This window comes from Manihot esculenta, chromosome 4 (assembly GCF_001659605.2).
Source record: "Manihot esculenta cultivar AM560-2 chromosome 4, M.esculenta_v8, whole genome shotgun sequence".
Classification (NCBI taxonomy): Eukaryota; Viridiplantae; Streptophyta; class Magnoliopsida; order Malpighiales; family Euphorbiaceae; genus Manihot; species Manihot esculenta.
Genome location: NC_035164.2, coordinates 22,270,979 through 22,294,590, shown reverse-complemented (window position 1 = coordinate 22,294,590; position 23,612 = coordinate 22,270,979). Strand labels below are relative to the sequence as shown.

The following is a 23,612-nucleotide window of genomic DNA, read 5'->3' as shown; positions in this document are numbered from 1 at the left end:
GTTGCATTGGATCACACCTTTTATTAATTAAAAATGTCATGTGGTTTGTCAAGTGAATAGAGATACACTCACCAATTTTTGGATATAATTGTAAAGAAAATTCATAATCGTACAATTTTTTTTAATTAAATTGCAAAACAAGTAAAATTTTAATTTTTTTAGTCGATAGGCTTTAATAAAATATAAATATATTTAAAGTTCATTTTGATAATAATATTAAGAAAATATTTAAAACTTAAACTGAACCTTAACAAAAGTTTATCCTTTTATTAATATGAAAAAAATCATAAATGAAAAATAAAATAATATAAGATGATAAAATATTAATTTAGCAACGCAATTTAATAGTATAAATTTAACTTACGAAAATAAGTATTAATAATAAGATCTAACATCCTTAACAATTAGCAAGTAAAAATGTTAAACCAAAATCAATAAACTTTTTTTAAAATATTAAATTTATAATTATTTATTTATTCTTAAGTTTATGGGCAATGCAATTTACCTTTATGAAAAAAAAAAAAAAAAAAAAAAAAAAAAAAAAAACAGTTCTTTATATGAAAACAGAGAGAAAATTAAGGTACAGCTATTCATCCTCTAAAATTGAAAACAAGTTAATGAAAGGAAGATCGCAATGTACGCTTTTTTTTTTCTTTTTTTCCTCTAAAATTAGAATGGCTAGCCAAATACTGCGGTGTATGAAAATTCACCACAAATTTTTTGGGTGTCTCTACCTACTGACCTGTTTCCACGGTCTCTCATTCGTTATGGAAACTCCATTCTTTCGATACCCATATAAGTATTGCTTGTTTTCATCGTCTTCCATAAGCAACTAATTAGCCTGGGTGTTTCAAGGCAAAACAAAATGGATAATCTTACCACAGCCTCGGGCTGTTTTCTCCTCTTCACCATATTCTCCATCATCATCTCTTCCTTCTTGTCCTTCTCCCTTGCCTTGACTGATTCTGAAGCATCTTTCATCGCTCATCGCCAGCTCCTTGCGCTCCAGGAGAACGAAGAGCTTCCCAGCCAATTCGAATATGAGGTTAATGTTAAAATAACCTTTGCAAACCAAAGGTTAAAGAAAGCATATATTGCCCTCCAGGCATGGAAAAAGGCTATATATTCTGATCCATTTAACACAACCCGCAATTGGAATGGTGCAAATGTGTGTAATTATACTGGTGTTTTCTGTGCACCTTCTCTTGATGACCCAAAATTGAGTGTTGTTGCTGGTATTGATCTTAATTCAGCTGATATTGCCGGCTACCTTCCACCAGAATTGGGGCTTATGACGGATGTTGCACTATTCCACATTAACTCTAACAGGTTTTGTGGAATTATACCTGAAAGCTTTTGCAAACTTAAACTTATGCATGAGTTTGATGTTAGCAATAATCGATTTGTTGGTTCTTTCCCGAAGGTTGTCTTATCTTGGCCTGTACTTAAGTATCTAGACATTAGATTTAATAATTTCGAAGGTTGTTTGCCTGATGAACTTTTTGCTAAGGATCTTGATGCGTTGTTCTTGAATAACAATAGATTCGGATGCAAGATTCCTGAAACTATGGGGAACTCTACTGTTTCTACTGTTGTGTTTGCATATAATAGTTTCACAGGCTGCGTTCCTCAGAGTATAGGCAATATGGCCAATTTGAATGAGATCATTTTCCTAAGCAATAATCTTAGTGGTTGCTTAACACCGGAGATTGGGAAGCTTAAAAATTTAACGGTGTTTGATGTAAGCTTTAATCAATTGATTGGGAACTTACCGTCTACCTTTGCAGACCTGAAGCACATTGAGGAATTGAATGTAGGAAACAATAAGCTAACTGGATCTATGCCTGAGAACATTTGTAAGTTGCCAAAGTTAAGGAATCTTACATTCTCATGTAATTATTTCAAAGAAGAGGCTCAAGTATGCTTGTCCCTTCCAAAGAAGGACATTGTAGTTGATGATGTTAGCAATTGCATATCTAATAGACCACATCAAAAGTCGTCAAAGGAATGTTTCCCAATAGTGAGCAAGCATGTGGATTGCACCAAGCACAAGTGTGGTGGAGGAGGAGGTGGTGTTGGTGGTGGCTCTTCAACCCCTCATCCCAAGTCACCACATCCTAAGCTATCAACACCTTCAGTGCCAAAGCCACAGCATACCCCCTCTACTGCTTCAAAACCTTCACCAACCCCATCTCCTCCTCAACCCACAAAAACACCATCACCTCCGGTGGTAGAAGTCCCTGCCCTTCAAACACCACCAGCACCAGCACCTGGGCCAATGGTTGGACCATCTGACCCACATTCTCTTGCAAGTGGTGGACATGAAAAACCACCGCCACCGAAACCTGAGGCACCCCAACCCTCAAAACCTGAGACTCCCGAACCATCAGAATCTGAGTCACTTGGAGCATCATCACCACCACAACCAACATCAGAAACACCATCTCCACAGCCAGAAATGAAATCACCAACACCACCACAATCAACATCAGAAACACCATCTCCGCCGGTCGACTCACCACCACCACCGAAACCTGAGGCACCCCAATCCTCAAAACCTGAGGCTCCCGAACCATCAGAATCTGACTCACTTGGAGCATCATCACCACCACAACCAACATCAGAAACACCATCTCCACAGCCAGAAATGAAATCACCAACACCACCACAATCAACATCAGAAACACCATCTCCGCCGGTCGACTCACCACCACCACCGAAACCTGAGGCACCCCAACCTTCAAAACCTGAGGCTCCCGAACCATCAGAATCTGACTCACTTGGAGCATCACCACCACAACAATCAACACCGAAACCTGAGGCACCCCAACCCTCAAAACCTGAGACTCCGGAACCATCAGAATCTGACTCACTTGGAGCATCATCACCACCACAACCAACATCAGAAACACCATCTCCACAGCCAGAAATGAAATCACCAACACCACCACAATCAACATCAGAAACACCATCTTCCCCGGTCGACTCACCACCACCACCAAAACCTGAGGCACCCCAACCTTCAAAACCTGAGGCTCCCGAACCATCAGAATCTGACTCACTTCGAGCATCACCACCACCACAATCAACACCGAAACCTGAGGCACCCCAACCTTCAAAACCTGAGGCACCCCAACCTTCAAAACCTGAGGCTCCCGAACCATCAGAATCTGAGTCACTTGGAGTATCATCACCACCACAATCAACATCAGAAACACCATCTCCCCCGGTCGACTCACCACCACCACCGAAACCTGAGGCACCCCAACCTTCAAAACCTGAGGCTCCCGAACCATCAGAATCTGATTCACTTGGAGCATCATCACCACCACAATCAACACCGAAACCTGAGGCACCCCAACCCTCAAAACCTGAGGCTCCCGAACCATCAAAATCTGAGTCACTTGGAGCATCATCACCACCACAATCAACATCAGAAACACCATCTCCGTCGGTCGACTCACCACCACCACCGAAACCTGAGGCACCCCAACCCTCAAAACCTGAGGCTCCTGAACCATCAGAATCTGACTCACTTGGAGCATCATCACCACCACAATCAACACCGAAACCTGAGGCACCCCAACCCTCAAAACCTGAGGCTCCCGGACCATCAGAGTCACTTGAAGCATCATCACCACCACAATCAACATTAGAAACACCATCTCCACAGCCAGAAATGAAATCACCAACACCACCAGAATCAACATCAGAAACACCATCTCTACCGGTCGACTCACCACCACCACCGAAACCTGAAGCACCCCAACCCTCAAAACCTGAGGCTCCCGAACCATCAGAATCTGACTCACTTGGAGCATCATCACCACCACAATCAACACCGAAACCTGAGGCACCCCAACCCTCAAAACCTGAGGCTCCCGAGCCATCAGAATCTGAGTCACTTGGAGCATCACCACCACAATCAACATCAGAAACACCATCTCCGCCGGTCGACTCACCACCACCACCGAAACCTGAGGCACCCCAACCCTCAAAACCTGAGGCTCCCGAACCATCAGAATCTGACTCACTTGGAGCATCATCACCACCACAATCAACACCAAAACCTGAGGCACCCCAACCCTCAAAACCTGAGACTCCCGAACCATCAGAATCTGAATCACTTGGAGCATCATCACCACCACAATCAACATCAGAAACACCATCTCCACAGCCAGAAATGAAATCACCAACACCACCACAATCAACATCAAAAACACCATGTCCGCCGGTCGACTCACCACCACCACCGAAACCTGAGGTACCCCAACCCTCAAAACCTGAGGCTCCCGAACCATCAGAATCTGACTCACTTGGAGCATCACCACCACAATCAACATCAGAAACACCATCTCCACAGCCAGAAATGAAATCACCAACACCACCACAATCAACATCAAAAACACCATGTCCGCCGGTCGACTCACCACCACCACCGAAACCTGAGGCACCCCAACCCTCAAAACCTGAGGCTCCCGAACCATCAGAATCTGACTCACTTGGAGCATCACCACCACAATCAACATCAGAAACACCATCTCCACAGCCAGAAATGAAATCACCAACACCACCACAATCAACATCAAAAACACCATGTCCGCCGGTCGACTCACCACCACCACCGAAACCTGAGGCACCCCAACCCTCAAAACCTGAGGCTCCCGAACCATCAGAATCTGACTCACTTGGAGCATCACCACCACAATCAACATCAGAAACACCATCTCCACAGCCAGAAATGAAATCACCAACACCACCACAATCAACATCAAAAACACCATGTCCGCCGGTCGACTCACCACCACCACCGAAACCTGAGGCACCCCAACCCTCAAAACCTGAGGCTCCCGAACCATCAGAATCTGACTCACTTGGAGCATCACCACCACCACAATCAACACCGAAACCTGAGGGACCCCAACCTTCAAAACCTGAGGCTCCCCAACCATCAGAATCTGAGTCACTTGGCGCATCATCACCACCACAATCAACATCAGAAACACCATCTCCACAGCCAGAAATGAAATCACCAACACCACCAGAATCAACATCAGAAACACCATCTCCGTCGGTCGACTCACCACCACCACCGAAACCTGAGGCACCCCAACCCTCAAAACCTGAGGCTTCCGAACCATCTGAATCTGACTCACTTGGAGCATCATCACCACCACAATCAACACCGAAACCTGAGGCACCCCAACCCTCAAAATCTGAGGCTCCCCAACCATCAGAATCTGAGGCTCCCGAACCATCAGAATCTGAGTCACTTGGAGCATCATCACCATCACAATCAACATCAGAAACACCATCTCCACAGCCAGAAATGAAATCACCAACACCACCAGAATCAACATCAGAAACACCATCTCCGTCGGTCGACTCACCACCACCACCGAAACCTGAGGCACCCCAACCCTCAAAACCTGAGGCTCCCGAACCATCAGAATCTGACTCACTTGGAGCATCATCACCACCACAATCAACATCAGAAACACCATCTCCACAGCCAGAAATGGAATCACCAACACCACCACAATCAACATCAGAAACACCATCTCCGTCAGTCCACTCACCACCACCACCTATTGAGTCACCACCACCACCTGTTGAGTCTCCACCTCCGCCAGTACAGTCACCACCACCCCCGGTTGAGTCTCCACCTCCGCCAGTACAGTCACCACCACCCCCGGTTGAGTCTCCACCTCCTCCAGTCCACTCACCTCCACCACCTGTTGAGTCTCCACCTCCTCCAGAACACTCACCGCCACCACCTGTTGAGTCTCCACCTCCGCCAGTCCACTCACCACCCCCACCTGTTGAGTCTCCACCACCACCCGTTGAGTCTCCACCTCCGCCAGTCCACTCACCCCCACCACCTGTTGAGTCTCCACCTCCGCCAGTACAATCACCACCACCCCCGGTTGAGTCTCCACCTCCTCCAGTCCACTCACCTCCACCACCTGTTGAGTCTCCACCTCCGCCAGTCCACTCACCACCACCACCTGTTGAGTCTCCACCTCCGCCAGTATCCTCACCACCACCACCGGTTGAGTCTCCACCTCCGCCAGTATCCTCACCACCACCACCTGTTGAGTCTCCACCTCCTCCAGTCCACTCTCCACCACCACCTGTTGAGTCTCCACCTCCTCCAGTCCACTCACCACCACCACCTGTTGAGTCCCCACCTCCACCTGTCCAATCTCCTCCACCACCACCAGTTGAGTCCTCACCTCCACCTATCCCCTCTCCATCTCCACCTATTAGCTCACCACCACCAACTGCATCTCCTCCTCCTATTGAACTACCTACTGCATCTCCTCCTCCTATTGAATTACCTACACCACCAGCAACCGAAATTGTTCTACCACCAAACATTGGTTTCCAATATTCATCCCCACCTCCACCTTTGTTCCCAGGCTATTAATTGATACATCCTTAATTTCTTCATTCTAAAAATTTATATACGTATATGTACAACCACAATGTTGGTTGGTTGATATTCTTGAACAATAAATGTAACTTTTAACATTCGCCGCAATCTTTATGGGATGGATTCATGTGTATTATTCGAATGGAAATTGTATACATTTGCTCTTGTTTTTTGAGGAAATTGTACTATTCTATTCTTGGATAATATCAATTTGAAATTCTAATATCAAAAGCAATTTTTCCTCATAAATTACTTAACTTTAGTGGGGATTCGATTATCTTATCTGATTTTAATATAAATAACAGGAGCTTCAAATGCATTTTCAAGGCCCTCACACATGAAATATATAATCTTAGATAATGGTTGGTCCTGCATTTGGAAAGCATTTGCACCACCCTGCCTATTATGAGCAACAAAATTATATTTTTCAAGTTGTTTACAATAAATAGGGGTTTGATTTCAGTCATTGTACAGGTCTTAGTTCAAAATTGGAATTGAAACTAAATTTTTATGTTTTCTGATTTTTAAGTATCTAATTTGGAATAAAATTGGGATAGTTTTGATTCAGCTTTGTCCTTTGATTCTATTGTAATTTTAATTTTAACTCTAACTCGCACATAACATTTTAATATTCTTACATTCATTTTAAAATAATAAATAATTTTAAAATTTTAGCATTAAAATAACACTATAAAAAATGTGATATAAAAAAAATATGAAATAGCGACTAAAATTTTAATAGCTAAATGGCAAAAATTGGTCACTATTTATAAATAGCGATGAATTGGCAACTACAAAAAAGTTGTAGATGTTTGACATGTCGCTAATTATTTAGTGAACAAAACTATTTTGGTCGCTATTTAGCAATCAATTAGTGACTAAATATTGATCGCTAATCGAGCACCTAACAAAGTAGACAACTAAAAATTTGATCACTAAATTCATCACAACTAGATCGTTGACTAGTGAGCGCAAATTAATCGCTATTTGATTGCAAATTAGTAGCTATTTTGATCTCTGTGTCGTTGTTAATTGGTAGTAAAATGAAAAAAAAAATCAGTTGTCATTTACAATTTGATCGCCGATATGGACATTTAGTCGCAATATTATAGTTGATTAGTCACTAATGTCTTCATTTGAAGCTAATTTGTCTCTTTTTTTATTGTATTCTTAAACCTGTAATAATAATATATACACATATATTTTAATCTACAATTCTGCAACCTAAAATATCAAAACTCACTAATATAATCTAACATTAAAAATCATAAATACGAAAAATACATAATTGTTTGAAACTATGTCAAGATGTTCAAGTATTAAAGCAGTTTAAAAAGTATCATATGATTTTGGTCCTCCACAAGTTTATGTAAACTATTATACTTCTCTTCCATTCTAGTGATTGGAACGATGACACGTTTGTTGATGTGTCCTTGATTCTATCTGAGAAAAGACAGAAAACGCAACACTGCCTAACCCATAAACTCGGCTTTCTTACTGCCCTCTTGCTGTTTCAATGAACAACTCATTAACATTAACAATTCTTCCACCTTCTTCGACATTTGATCTCACGTGCTGGCTTGTATGCTGTTCTTTTAACTTCATATAATTTTCTTGTAAAATCATACAATAGATCAATTTGAATATTAAAGTAAGTAAATATGCTAATATCTGCAAGACACGACAATCATAATACATGCAAAATACCATAATTATAATACCTTTAAGACATCATAATAGCAAAATCTCAAAGTGCAGTGTAGATTTATTAAGTAGCAGGACTATCTTTTAACAAGCATCAAATGAATATTTACCTAAAACGTCAATATAAAATAATTAGATTGAAGGATCATCATCTAAATCCTAAGAGTAGCAACTCAAGTCTAATTGCGCAGACTAAATCACAAAGTACATTATTTTATATCTCTAAAAATCTTAAGAGTAGCAATTCAAGTCTAATTGTGCAGATCAAATCACAAAGTGCATTATTTTATATCTCTAAAATGCAAGTTCAAGTACTAATCAAATGTGTATAATCCAAAATTGATCATATAATCCAAGTACTATTATCGAACTGAGCAACAATATCATTAAATGCACAAAACAAAATAAAAAAAACTCTACATATGAAAGAATCAACAAATATCGAGTAATTAATCCCCACACATTTCGGTCATCGTCTGAGACTAACTAGGAGGAAAATGAACATAAAAACTTTCCCGGTGATTTTATTTACTTGTAGGGGCAGTTAAAACCGTCTCTACAAGTGATAGGGACATCTGTTTCACAATTGTTTTATAAAAATAAACGATAACTTGGAAAAACTCAAATAAAGACAAGGCCACATAAGTTGAATATGCAAAACTAACTTTAGAAAGTTAAATTGCCGACAATCATACATATTATTGATATCCATACAATACACATTACAATATCTAAATTTACAGTTATTTTGAAACTATGCAAAACTAAAAGTAATCGAATTCTAATTCCATGGAATGAAAAAAAAATTAACATCAAATTCAAATAATCCTAGTATAGTTGCTTTGTAAAGGACCATGGCTAAGAATGACAAACGATCAAGGAATGCATAACCTTTGCTGAGTTAAACAATCTTGAATAACCTGTTAAGTAACCAAAAAAAAATAATATTAAATTTAGAGCAAGTAAGCATCTATTTTTATTAATTTAAATTCCACTAGCTGCTTGGTCCAATTAACAAGAAATGCAATATAGAAATACAAAATGGGGGATGAAGAAAACTCAACTAAATAAAAATAGTTAACCAAATAGAGCAATATTTTGGCTTCTAAGCAAATCTATAATATAGGTTGTCTGAAGACACTAATCAAAATTAGAGACTGAACCAAATACAATATAAAATGAAATTGATTCTTATAGTGCAGATGATAAAACAAAATAATAAAATTAATTGAAAACGATATTAGTAGCATAAATAGGAAAAAAGAGAAGGGAAGAAAAGCCAAAACCTAAATCAGTTGTGTGTAAAGGATTAAAATATGAATTAATAATTTTTAATCCATAGATTGATATTTGTACCAAAACCTAAATAAATTGGTAACATGAATAATAAACTAAAATAAAAATAGTGATATTAAAGTGTCCCTGTTAGGATTCATTAGAGACAAATTAAATGAAAAGAAAAGAAAAGACAAAAAAAAAGATACCTGAAAGACATAAGCAATCTGCATAACAAAATCAGGATGCATCCCCTCTCAATGGACACCAAAATCGCCATGGTAGCAGCACATTAGTACAGAGAAAATAATTTAATTAAAAATTTATAAGAAAAAAAAAAAGCACAAACCTCATTCAACAATTAGGGTTTAGATTATTTACCTCTTTATCAAACTCCGTTGAGACTGTTGCTTTCGTTCTCCTTCACCATTTTCTGATCATTTTCTATCCTCTCGCTCTCCAAAATCTCACCCTCTCACCTGATGGTCACTGCCTGTAAAATAAAGGAAGCTATCACTGAGCTGAGATAGAGTATTTATTCAGGTGGTGTGTCATTTAAGATATATTGATGTTTCCTTTTACCACAAGCCAAGTTGTTCCTAAGACTCTTCAGGGGGAGTGACTAGGTGGCCACCAGCATGGGCTGAGCCCAATTGGCTACCGTAGACCTACGGAGATCTTTGTTCCTTCACTCTTTGTAGACCGTTCCCTTCTTTACAATGAAGGTGAGAATTATTGTAACGATTGCGTTGATAATAATGTATAATTATTATTTTGCTCTTGGAATAAAATAAGTAGCCCGTTCATGAATTCTCATATTCAATTCTTATCTCTTATGCCTACTGTGAGGCTTCTGATTGAATACTGCCTGCTGGTTTCATTGTTTGCTTAGATGACCTTTATTCGCTTATATGACCTTAACTAATCAAGGTATTCATGTGGTATCGGGTGATTCTTAAGGTTGACTTGGCTTGAAGGTATTCAAGTCAAGTGTCACGCGGTCTCAAATGAGTGTCGAAATGTGGGCTCGTGATAGTTGGTGTTGAACGATCTACGAGTAATGTGGAAGCATGACGAAACTAGTCATAAGCATTGATGCACTTGAGAGAAGGGTGGATGATCTTACCCCATTGTCTAATACATTTGCCACCTAAGAGGGGATGGTACGAGAGATTGTTTCTGTTTACCAGCGCACGGTGGTATGACAACTTATGTGATTTTATACTTTCGATAATGACAATTTATGTGATTTTATATAGTTTGGCAGCGGTAAAAGATGGCATATAATTTCCTTTGGACTATTTATTTGCTAAATAACTTTGGAAAAATATTTTTCAATGTTATATAACTTATTTTTATTATTTAATTTTAATTTAAAAATAAAATTTATTAAAAAATTTATTTATAGATTTTAATAAATATCTCACAATATGAAAATGACTTCTTTATCCATATTTAACGAGGATCAAAAAGATTTCGCTAATATAAAATATCATTTTTACCCTTAATAATTAATATAATGTGGCCGAAATGAGTTTGGATTGTGATTGGTCTAAATCTGTAAGGGAGATAACTTGAGGTGACAGTGGATGCCCACGATAACCACTTTAACACTCAAACTCAAGTGAGTGACTTAGAAGAGTAGAGAAAGTATAATGAAATGTTTAGAGATTTAGTGTTTAAGAATAGCGTTCCTTGATCTTTGTATACCTTTTATCTTTATGCCGTAAGAAATAGAGATTGATATGACATTTTTTTGATAATCCGACAATAATGTGGCCGTCTGTTTGATACGAGACATCCCTAACTATCTCGTGATCTCAGGCGTAACTTTGTATCAAAACTTATTTTGGGCGAGCCTTCTGGCAATGACCGGGATGTTAAGGTGTTCAGATCTTCTCTTTCTCATATGGATATAGTTTTCTACATGTTTGATCCTTGTCATGTGTCCCTGTCTAGTGATAACAATTCATGACTCATTTTGTTATTGTTATGTAGCATCAATAATATTAGAAGAAAATTTTACCTCTAATTTACACTTTTTTTTAATTAAATTTTTTTAACTATATATTTTCTTTTTATAATCAATAATAAATTAAGTATTATTTTCTAAGACAGAATAAGATTGATTTACATCTAAAATAAGATTGATTTACACTATATCAATTATAAACTAACTGAATTAAAATCAAATCATTTTATCTTAATTTTAATTTGATTCAATTGAATTAGAATTAAAATTATCTTATTTTATTATATGTAAATTCCCTATAATAAGATTAATTCATGATCAAAATCATCTATGTCCAATATATATAATTAAATTTAATTAAGATCATAATAATTTCATATTCATTATATGCGAACTATATGAATTATGTGAATTATGATCAATTCATTCTCCAGAAATCATAAAATGAGTATATTGTTAAGATGAATTCATTTTATATCAATTAGAAAGGGAGTCAATTGAGTTAAAATCGATTCATCTCATTTACATTATATCTAATTAAATTGAATTAAAATCAAAAAAAAACTTTATATCTACAATTCATAATTAAATTAAATTAAACTCAAATTATCTTATATTCTCTATCTATGAGAATATGAATTAATATCAATTTATACAATGTCAACTGTAAAACAGGTCTATTGAATTAAAATCGATTCACTTCATATCAACTATAAAATAAGTTAATTGAATTAATATCAAGAGCATCTTATATCTATTATATGTGAGTCAATTAAAATCAATTTATTTTATTTACATTGTGTAATTAAATTAAATTAAGATCAAAGTCATCGGTATATGTTATATTTTAACTGAATTAATATAAAAATATGTTCATCACATGTAAAAAAATTTAATTAAAATTAAAATAATTTTATGCATACTATACATGAATAATATGAATTAAAATCAGCTTACTTTATGTTAAATCTAAAGTGAGTCAAATAAATTAAGATTAAAATTATCTTATATTTATTATATATGAGTCAATTAAATAAAGATCGAAATAATCTTACGTACAATATATTTAATTCAAATACTTATATTTATTATATGTGAGTCAATTAAATAAAAATCGAAACAATATTATTTACACCATATTTAATTTATTTGAATTAAAATAAAAAAAATTGTCTACTATATATAAATAAATATAATTAAAATTTAAATAATTTTATGTCCGCGAGTAATATGAATTAAGTTTAATTCATATTATATTAACTATAAAATGAGTCAATTGAATCGAGATTAAATAAATTATAAAATGAATTAAATTCAATTCAATTAAATTGAACTAAAATCACTATAATCTTATGTGCATCATGATATATGATTTAATTAAATTAAGATTAATTATCTATATGCAATTAAATTTAATTAAGATTGAAATAAACTTTATCACAATATTATTTTTCTATTTCTCTATAAATCAACATAATTATCTTAAGAAATTGAGGAGCATTTTTCAAACAATTCAAAATACATTTATAAATAAATATGAACAAGAATTCAAATAGTAGAAAAATGTGGAAATAAAACAATAACATGATATTTAAAATAATAACATAATCTCACATATAAAATATATTACATAGAGTCAATTCAATTTAAGAATATATTATGTGATTATAAATTGATCATTATCTATATTATATAGTACATATCATATAATTTAATTTTAGTGTGAAATATAAATTAAGTCATAAATTTAAATTTCACATAGAGTAGTTTAATTGTATGTTATAGGACTAATTTAAAAATATGTGGCATAAAATAGTATGTAGTTTATAAAGTCAATCTAATTTAACAGCTTGTACTATGTAATAAATCTCTTATATATTGTATGATGTATATGATTTCTTGCAATTTTATCATAAATTTGAATTAAATTTGGACTTTAGATAAAACAATTTAATTAATCTAATCGATTGGTCTGATTCGAGCAAACAATTTGATTTGATTGACATTAGAGATATCAGTTTGATCGGCTGGTCTAATTTAAGTAGGATCAATCAGTCTAATTCAAGTAATCAGTCTGACCTGATCGATCGATCTGATTCAATCGAGTGGTCTCATCTGAATTTTATATCCATAAATTTCTTCATGATTTTTTTAACTAACTGATGTTGTTCACATCATAATTTTTTGGATATGGACTTACAAAATAAAAGAAAACACCGAGTGGGTTGCTTTGATAATCTCTCCGATACTTAAATCAGTATATGTGATTAGTAAATTATAAAATTTACTTATAGAGATAATACTGTACCTGATTGTGAAGGTTGTTAGCTCCCTATATATAGTGTATTAAATAGAGTTTGGATATGATATGCAATCTTAGATGAGATAAAATATAGAATTCTAAATAAGATATAATATAAAATCCTATCAAATAAGAATAATATTTTGAATTGATTTTTTAAAATCTAGATTTAATATATTTTAATATTGATTTATATCAGTAGTCCCTCTATATTGATTGAATTTTTAGGTTCGATAATGGATTATTTCCTTTGATGAACCTGTAACCTTGTGGAATTCTCTGATAAATCTCTTTAATGATTGTCTTGAATTTTTCTTTGACGAACTTGTCACATTGTGTTTTGATCTTGGAAGTCATAGTTTTTTGGCTACTTGTATTTGTAGTAATGATATTTTATGGGTGTATTTTAATCCAAATAAAATGACTAAATTTATCAATATGTTGATAAGAATCAATGGAAATCTTAGCTCGAAGATTAGCTATAGTTTAAATTCAAATACTTATCTGTATATGTAACCAACCTGTTGTAAATCCCTCTAATGCTTTTATAATGAATACAATATCTCTTCTCTCATAAACTCTATTTCCTTATATGGTATCAGAGCCCCACAAACTTTTAAAGTTTTTTTTTTAGGATCCAATCATGTCTTCTTCTGGTTCTTCTAGCATACCTCATCCGTCGTCTATAAAATTTCTTGTCTCTTTCAATGCATCTCAATTTCCTCTCAAACTCACCTCTCAAAATTACCCAACCTGGCGTGCTCAGATTCTTCTGCTTTTACACGGCCATAATCTTTTGGGGTTTGTTGTAACCTTCCGTTGATGCTTATTACTCTATTTCCTTATATATGTAACTAAAATATAAATGTTCCAATAGATAAACTTGTATGATTAAATAAATATTACCTGACTATGTTACCATCTACTTTGATGCCTTGATATTGATGAGTTATGGTACTACAATGTCATCATGAGAAGCCAAAAAGAACGCTCTTACATTGCCTAATGATGCTCTTATATTATCTATGTGGGCAATTAGATGCCTGAAAAAGTGTTCTTACGTCGCATAGAGGAGCAATAGGTCACTTGAATTCAAAAAAGAGCCTCTTAATATGTGGAGCGAATTATCCTCTTTTTTTATATGACATAACCTGTTAAAACTTTACAAAATTAATTCTTGTACAAGAGTACAAGATGTAAAAATATAAAAATTAAATTTACATGAGATGATTCATAATGATATGTAATCCTAAAGTTAATGTAGAGTCTAAATAAAAAAATAAATATAAAAGCGAAAAGTAATTATCATCTACCACAGATTGTTAATCACATAAAATTATTTAGTTGATATATATAAACATAAACATTTCGCAATAAGATAATTTATATATTTTCTTTTTTTTATATATATAATAAAAAATTTGTAAAATAAACCTAATAAAATATTAATATTCAAAAATCTTCATGCTTAATAAGAGATTAAATGATATTTAAAAATAATAAAATATTTATGTAAGTCATTTAGTATGGTAACATTCTATTATGCCGGTCACAAACTTCATTTGATAAAACATAATTGTTTAGCGATATAAAACATAATCATATAGCGATATAAAAATTTAAATTTTCAATATAAATATTAATATTATAATTATTATCAGCTCCAATTAAATAAAATTTAAATATAGTATGAAATTTTAAATAAAATATAATGTAGAATTATATTAAAGATAATATTTTAATATAAATAAAATTTTATTATAATTAAAATTTTAGCGCTTTATTAAAATTTATAAAGTATTTAATTAAATAATATATTTTAATATTAATCACTAATATAAATAAAAAAAATTAATTATATAGAAAAAAATTAAGATGATATGTGTAGATTAATTAGAATGTACATAAAAAAATAAACTCCCTTTAAAGCTTCTAACACTTAGAAAATTGTATTTTAAATTTTGCATATTATTTTAGAAAAATTTTCAAAAAAATAATATAATAAAAACATATTTTAACATTAAACCCTATTAATTTTGAATCGATTTGATTCATCCAGTATTTTCATTTTTTTTTTAAATATTTTTTTAAATAAATTATAAATGCTTGAACATTTAATATAAAAAATAAAAAATATTTTCCAAATTACTAAGAAATCCAATTAAAACTCAAAAAAAGAAGCCACCCAGAGACATGTAATTAACATTTAAGAAAATCCTGTCATTTTCTTTAAAATTTTCAAGATTATCATCACAAAACCACTTGGTTTACAAGTCCATTACATGTATTCATGTTTCAAGCTCCACAAGTAGCCCAACCTACAGCACTAAATTGAATTAAATCACTGCTGGGCACATTGAACCCTCTGTGCGCCGCTAGGCGTATCTTCATCCTCTTCATATGCCTCCTGTCGAGCCTGTTGCTGCTTCCTTCTCATCTCCTCCTCCATATTAACATCATGCAGTGTAGTCTCCTCACACACATCTAGCTCCATATCTGTCAACTGACTCGATGGCCTTGCAGGCAAAATCACCTCAAGCGCCTTAACCTGATCTGCGGCCAAATAATCAGGGAACTCCACATTGAAATGAATGTATAGCTTCCCCTTCATGAATGGCCTTTGGTACATGGGCATACCCTCGTCATTGATTCCCTTGTATGAGTCTGCATAATGCCACCCCCAACAATTAATGGCATCTTGCATTATAAACTCAATCTCGTATGGAAATGGATTCCACAATTCCAAAAGAATTCAAATAGATTCCATTATAGATATCATTTTTTTCTAAAAAAATGAAAATTTTATACATCAAAAAAGAAATATGATTTTTTATTCCAAACAAGAAATTTAAATGAGAAGAAATGAATTAAAATGAAATCTTTAATTCCAAAAAAGCAAACGCTTATGTCGAGATTTGTGCAGAATTACTTTAAGTATGTGATACATAAATCTAAATGCAAAATTATTATTAAACTCATTCTCATATGAAATAAAGCTTCTAAATAGCCACAACTAGGTTTAAATCAAATGAACTTGTTCATTTAAATATTTACCAGGTTTGACAACATCCCCGGGGTTTGATTTTATAAGAAGCTGTCTGCCATCCAGGTGTGTCAATACAAACTGAAACCCGCAAAGAGCTTCAGTGAGGGCCAGAGTGTGCTCCACAATAAGGTCATCGCCCTTTCTCTTGAATTTTGGATGTTCCTTTTGCTGAAGTACAAAAACTATATCTCCAGTGATTGTATCAGGCTACAAAACGAAACAACCAATCATTTCAATCCAATAATATTTCAATACAAGAAAAAATACCATCCCAAAACACACGTCTACAATCAAGTCAGCAACATACCGCTTCATCAGCTTCACCAGGGAATGTAATTTTCTGTCCATGATGCATGCCCTTCTCCACTATGACCTCCAACACCTTCTTCTCAGGAACAACCTTCTCCCCCTTGCATTGCGTGCATTTGTCCTTCTCACTAATAGACTCTCCAGTTCCCTTACATTCATTACAAGAATGCTGCATCTGCTGAATCATTGATGGGCCAAGCTGCCTCACTGAGATCTTCACACCAGTGCCCTGGCAACCAGGACATTTCATGGAAGCTCCAGACTTTGATCCCTTTCTGCCATCCCATCCATTCATTGTTCAATCCCACATCAGAAACATCATCAGAACAAAGAAAAAAGAACTGCCATATTATTTCAATACAAGAAGTGATCGAAATTGCTCACCCGTTACACTTGGAGCATATCACATTACGGGAGAGAGAGAGCTTCTTAGTTGTACCCAGATATAGATCCTCCAAAGAGACCTTCAATGGATGAACCACGTCCTCTCCTTGCCTCTGCCTCCTTCCCCGACTGCTGCCACCTATATTGTAGCCAGCACAAATTAGCCACCTACCCAAATTCTAGTGAAGCTAAATTATAGGCAGAACCATCATCATATCAAAAAACTGTACTTACCTCCAAATGGGCTCCCACCAAAGAAGGATTCAAAAATGTCAAAAGGGTTGTGGACACCACCACCACCACCCATTCCTTCCTTAAGTGCATCCTCACCATATTGATCATAGATCTCACGCTTCTCTGGATCACTCAAAACTTCATAAGCCTGGGCCAGCTCTTTGAACTGCAATAAAATCCCAACAACAGCTTCACATAACCATATCAAACAACACTGTAATATCAACCAATCATCATAACCATGAACCAATAACTGAAAACCTAACAATTCATGTTAATATCTTTCCCCTTTGAATAAAGAAAATTGCTAATTTGAGATCATGAAAATCATTGAAATTAAGAAAACAGAGATTCTACACAGTTCCAAAAAAATTCAAAGACAATTTTATCAAAGAAACCTCATACTATAAAATTCACCAATATTCCATCATTTCGCCCGTTAATTCTCTCCCCGTCAATTTTTTCAGCTATCAACAAATAAAAACATAAAGAGCTAAATCAATACTTGCAATTGCATAAAACACAATGATCACCATTCGTAGATGATATACCCAAAAAATAAATTTCAGTAAAAATCGACAAGAATGAGACAAAGGACGAAAAAAAAAATCCAAACGAGCTTTTAAATTAACAAAAAAATTACCTTCTCAGGATCGCCACCCTTGTCAGGATGGTTTTTGATTGCTGCTTTCCTGTAAGCCTTCTTCAAATCGTCCTGGCTAGCGTTCTTGGACACTCCCAGAATCTCATAATACCTGGTATTATCACTCTTCTTAGGTGCTCTCCCAAACATCTCGTCTCCTCTCTATACAAAATCGAACACACTGAAAAAAAAAACCACGAACCCAAAAATCAAAAACTTTGGATTTCGCTTCTTCACCTTGAGAAGGCTCTGGACACGCAAGGTAAAATTCAGAGAATGAATAGCGTAGAAGAATTGAGGGAGAGAGATATTTATATGAGGATGGGTGAAGTGTGCTGGAAAGATAATGGACGGTGGATATTGAATCCTGGTGTGATGGATTCAGAAGAGTCTAGAATTAGCATGTTCTGTATTGCTTGTGGCTTGTGGATTCGAGGGAGTCTTGGTCTTCTAGACGCTTCCTTCAAAGCGTACCCGAATCCCGCTTAAACCAGGCGAAAAGAAACGGTACTGGTTAACGCTTTCCTAATCAGCCGGACTTTTCCATTATTTAAAAAAAAAAAAAAAATACTTTGAGGTCCAATTAACTATTTAGTTTCTTTGAAAAAAATAATTTTTAAAAAAAATCCAAACCATTTATTACTTATATATTTATATCTTAATTTTAAAAATTTAAATAATAAAATTAATTTTTTATATTTATCTCAATTTTAATTATACATTGACTCGCGGTTTTCAAAACCAATAAAAAGTCACTGTTTCAGTTATCAATAATATTATTACTGCAAATAGTGGTGAAATGATCGAATGCATATGAAATTAAAAACTTATCTATCTTTTTTATCAAAACCAAGAGAATTAACTGAAAGCAAAATAAAAATAAAATGTAATAAAAGTAAAAAGAGGGTTTTGGGATTGATTGAATTGATCTAAATCTAAAAGTAATAAAAGAAAGCGAATAATAAAAGTAAAGAGATTTCAATAATAAGAAAGATCTAGTTGAAGAATTGGATCCACTTCAGTTGTTGGGATTGATCATTGACACTTAATTTCACTTGATAGATTCAATAGACTAGCTATGGAGATAGAAGACGTTTCTCACCACCATATCTCTCCTTAATCATAAACCAATTAGGGAATGTCCTCTAATTAATCATTAATCAACAAGTTGCCAAGGAACGTCCTTGGACCTTAGACATCAAAATAACTATCAATTGCATTAAGAAATAGAGAGATCTAATCCTAGCTACCCAAACGCATGGTGATATTGCTAGATTATGCAACTTCCTTAGTTTTTATACCAAGTGTTCTTGTATTTAAACAATCCAAGCAATTACGGACTCAAAATTATTCAAACTAACAATATATTACCTTGCAATCAAAAATCAAGTGGCCACATTAATCATAATAACAAAACAATAATAGAATCAAGCATGAAATTGCACAAATATTGAATAACCAAAAGATAAACAACTTATGTTCAAATCTCACAATCCATAAAACAACCAAAGTATCACCTAATCTTCAACTAGAATAAAAGGTTTCAACCACTCATAGTTGAAACAAAACAAGAAAATAAAAAAATGAAGAAGAAGAGATGGTGTCACTTGCAATCCCATATGTGTGTCCAAGGGAGAGTAGAAAAAGCATGGGGAGGCTTCTTATGTGTCTTTTTATAATTCAAAGTGTTGTCCTAGGTCCTTACTTGCTGCTCAAGTTGAATTCTTGGCTGCCCAAGTGCTGCCCATGCCGCTCATATCTTGCATTGATGAGGTGGAACCTCTCTTTTGAATTTTGAATTTTGAATGTGCAAGATTTGAGGTGGCATGTGTGACTTCATTGGCTTTTTTGATAAGCTGAATTTGAATTTTAAATTTGAATGTGCATCTTCTAGAGATTTGGCTTCTTCAATAAGGAAAAGAGTTCTTGAAGATCTTGAATTTCAAACTACTTCAAATTACTTTTCTTATTTAGCTCCTTTCAAGTTGCACTTGGCATATTTGCTCTCCTTTGCTCCATTTTAGGCAATTTTAGGGGCATTTTCATCAAATTGTCTCTTTACACCATTTTCTACAGAATAAGATCAAAATCACAAAATTAGACAGAGAAAGTGTAAATTAATATCAATAACATCATAATAATATGGTCTAAATTATTCTCTATCATACATTTAATTAATTTTAATAAAAAAATTTATAATTAATTTTAATAAAAAAATTTATAATAAATTTATTTAAAAAAATTTAAATATTTACGTTAATTTATATTTATATTTTAAATTTTAAATTTTATATAATAAAATTAAACTTTTATTAATTTATCTGAAAAAACTAAATTAAATATGAAAAAATTGATAGTAAATTATAATATAATTTTTAAAGTTTTATATTAATAAATATATGATCCTTTAATTTAAATTTTATATTAAAAATAAATTTACTTTATATTTATTATATGTAACATTAAATAAATATTTATTATAAATAAATTATATAAAATATTACATATAAATATTATATATTAAAATATTTCATTAAAAATTTATACTCACTATTATAAATTATTTATATACTTTTAGTATATAAAAAATTATTTTTTATATTAATAATATTAAATATATATATATATAATAGCTATGCTTGGTCCCTCATTTGAGTCCACCTGTGTAGGATCGGACCAGGGAGACCATAGAGGCTTGCAGTGAGGTGACTGCACCAGTTTAAGTCAAGCGTCAGCCAGAGGTGAGTAGAACTAAACAAATCTATTGTTTTAAAGTAATCAAACTTTTTAAACATGTTCACGCATCACGAATGCCATGTTATGTAATAGGTTGCTTGCATTAGAGTTCACGAATATGATGCATTGCATAAATTACTATTGATGTGGATGGATATTGGATGACCCACCAGCCCTCGATATGATATGATATGATACGGAAGTCCAGGTCGAGACTCATTCTATGCCCCTGGCAATACGAGGCCCATTCTACGCCCCTGGCATTTATGGATATGTTATGTTATGTTTAAGCGAAAGTCCTGAGGAGCTCCATCGAGAGCCGGGCACATTGGATATGTAGAGGGTTACTGGTGACAAGTCTATCTTGTTGTGAATTGTTTGTGTTGTGACACATTCCATATGAGCATATGTTTATTAAACTGTTTTTATGTTTCTGCTCACTAGGCTCTTGTAGCTTATTCATTTTCCCTAACCCCAGGTTTGCAGGAGCGCAGATAGCTTGGGAGAGTCGGCATAGCTTTTGGTACAGTTTTTGTGTAATAGAATAGTAGTGAACATGTAATATTTTATGGATTAGAATTGTGCTTCGCTCTAATGATAATATTGTAATCCCAGTTTTCATGATCTTTATATAAAAGTTTTATGTTTATGTTATGTTGAACCAAGTTGAGGCATGTATGTTGACCATACTGGAGCATTTGATGATGGCTCTAGTATGGGTTTTATATTTTCAGTTTATAATACATGCACAGGTTAAGCTTGGTTTCATGAAATGTTTAAGTTTTTATGTTGTTGTATGATCATGTATGGGATTTTATCAGGTACATAGGATGTATAGTAGGCTTGCTACGGGTTCTGGCGACCTTAAGTCAATCTGAATCTTAGTGCCGGTGGCGGTCCGGTTTTTGAGTCGTTACATCCATATTCGTCATAACATAACCTGCTCGAGGGCTAGTAGGTCATCCAATATCCATCCACAACAACAGTAAATTATGCAATGCATCATATTCGTGAATTCTAATGCAAACAACCTATCACATAATATGGCATTCGTGATGCATGAACATGCTCAAAAGTTTGATTACTTTAAAACAATAGATTAGTTTAGTTCTACTCACCTCTGGCTGACGCTTGCCTAATAATGACGCAGCTAGCTCACTGAAGGCCTCTATGGTCTCCCTGGTCCGATCCTACACAGGTGGACTCAAATGAGGGACCAAACATAACTCTAACAAGACTTTAAACAACTTCCCAAAAACCCCCTAAAACATAACAAAACATGCATAGGAATCAAGCAAAGGAAGGTTGGGCAGATGACTTTCTGCGGCAGGTTCGGCTGCCGAAGGTCCCCACAGATCCGAAATCAGACACTTTCGGGGGCAGGTTCGGCGACTGAAGGTCCTCCACAGATCCGAAAGTTAGGCACTTTCGGGGGCAGGTTCGGCGGCCGAAACTGTAACGACCCGAAAATCGGACCGCTACCGGCGCTAGGATCCGGGTCGACTTAAGAGGGTGGGATCTCACATTATGATTATGAGTATGTTCAGGTTGAGTTGGACGTATGCAAGAAAAGTTTGAAATTTTTATGTATTTTCTTGATCATGTATGGGATTAACAGGTTTTCAGGATGTATGTTTGGCTTGCTACGGGTCCCGGCGGCCTTAAGTCGACCCGGATCCTAGCGCCGATAGCGGTCCGATTTTCGGGTCGTTACAGAAACCCCTTTACAGATCCGAAAGTCCATGCTTTCGGGGGCAGGTTAGGCGGCCAAAAGGCTGCCTCCTATGCAGGTTCGACGGCCGAACCTTGCTTCGGCGGCCAAACCTGGGTTCTCCAGCTAGGCAGAACCCGATTCTGCCTTATACATTCAACCTCCAACACTCTCAAATCCTCACACCCAACTCCTCAAAACATGCATACTCCCTTATCAAGGATAAAGGACATAAAAACTAGTCTAAACCCCAACAAACAATAACCAAAACATCATAAGAGCAATATTCATAAACAACCCAACTCAAACCCTATAACATTAGATCTAACCAATTCATGCATTTTTAACCCTTAACCCTCTTTAAAACATACTTAAAACATAAGAAAAGATAAGAATCTACACTTACCTCTTGAAGATCTAAGGTAGATACCACCCAAGCTTGGAATTGAGGAGGAACGGTCTCCAAACTTTAAAATCTTGGATTTAAGTTCAAATCTTCAAAAACGAGGGAAAACTTATGAATATTTTGAAGGAAAAACAACAAAATCAACAATGGAAGGGTAAGAACTCACCTTTGTCCGAAAATGGAGAGAGGAACTCTCCCATTTTCGGACTGGAGGCCTCTTATAGGTGGCTGGTCAGACCACCTTCAGGGGTCAAAAGGAGAGCTCCCGCAGCAGCACCATGTTCGACGGCTGAACATAAGTTTCAGCGACCGAACCTGGGTTTTTCCCCTCTAAAGCTGTAATACCCGGCTAGACTCCGGTATCGGGATTCCTACCGTCCGGTGGAATCTCGGGTGTCGGAGACCTCTAGGAGGGTAAAACCATGCTTTTATAAAATGTTTTGATGTGTTTTAT

At 35.0% G+C, this 23,612-nt stretch overlaps 2 protein-coding genes across 2 annotated transcripts; one reads left to right on the top strand and one right to left on the bottom strand.

Moving 5' to 3' along the window:
- The first annotated feature begins 800 nt into the window (after positions 1–800).
- Positions 801–6,430, top strand: LOC110612581 (pollen-specific leucine-rich repeat extensin-like protein 1). Its single transcript, XM_043956314.1, has 4 exons — positions 801–2,074; positions 2,123–2,236; positions 5,513–6,245; positions 6,354–6,430. Exons 1-4 carry the CDS (start codon positions 866–868, stop codon positions 6,428–6,430), a joined length of 2,133 nt encoding a protein of 710 aa, XP_043812249.1. The 5' UTR covers positions 801–865.
- Positions 6,431–15,888: 9,458 nt separating this feature from the next.
- LOC110614088 (dnaJ protein homolog) lies at positions 15,889–18,759 on the bottom strand. The gene is made up of 6 exons (XM_021755563.2): positions 18,306–18,759; positions 17,663–17,828; positions 17,429–17,567; positions 17,043–17,319; positions 16,744–16,942; positions 15,889–16,353 (listed from the first exon to the last, which is right to left on the bottom strand). The coding sequence occupies exons 1-6, from the start codon at positions 18,453–18,455 to the stop codon at positions 16,031–16,033; spliced, it is 1,254 nt and encodes a 417-aa protein (XP_021611255.1). The 5' UTR covers positions 18,456–18,759; the 3' UTR covers positions 15,889–16,030.
- Positions 18,760–23,612: the final 4,853 nt, after the last annotated feature.

What these genes read in the sequence shown, in the direction of transcription:
- LOC110612581 (XM_043956314.1), top strand. Translation starts at nt 866, where the DNA reads ATGGATAATCTTACCACAGCCTCGGGCTGTTTTCTCCTCTTCACCATA. An exon ending in GTGGTGGAGGAGGAGGTGGT is followed by an intron (nt 2,075 to 2,122) that starts GTTGGTGGTGGC and finishes CCACATCCTAAG; the next exon opens with CTATCAACACCTTCAGTGCC. An exon ending in CATCACCTCCGGTGGTAGAA is followed by an intron (nt 2,237 to 5,512) that starts GTCCCTGCCCTT and finishes CCATCTCCACAG; the next exon opens with CCAGAAATGGAATCACCAAC.
- LOC110614088 (XM_021755563.2), bottom strand. Translation starts at nt 18,455, where the DNA reads ATGTTTGGGAGAGCACCTAAGAAGAGTGATAATACCAGGTATTATGAG. An exon ending in ATATGCTCCAAGTGTAACGG is followed by an intron (nt 17,320 to 17,428) that starts GTGAGCAATTTC and finishes ATGGGATGGCAG; the next exon opens with AAAGGGATCAAAGTCTGGAG. An exon ending in CGGGGATGTTGTCAAACCTG is followed by an intron (nt 16,354 to 16,743) that starts GTAAATATTTAA and finishes GGCATTATGCAG; the next exon opens with ACTCATACAAGGGAATCAAT.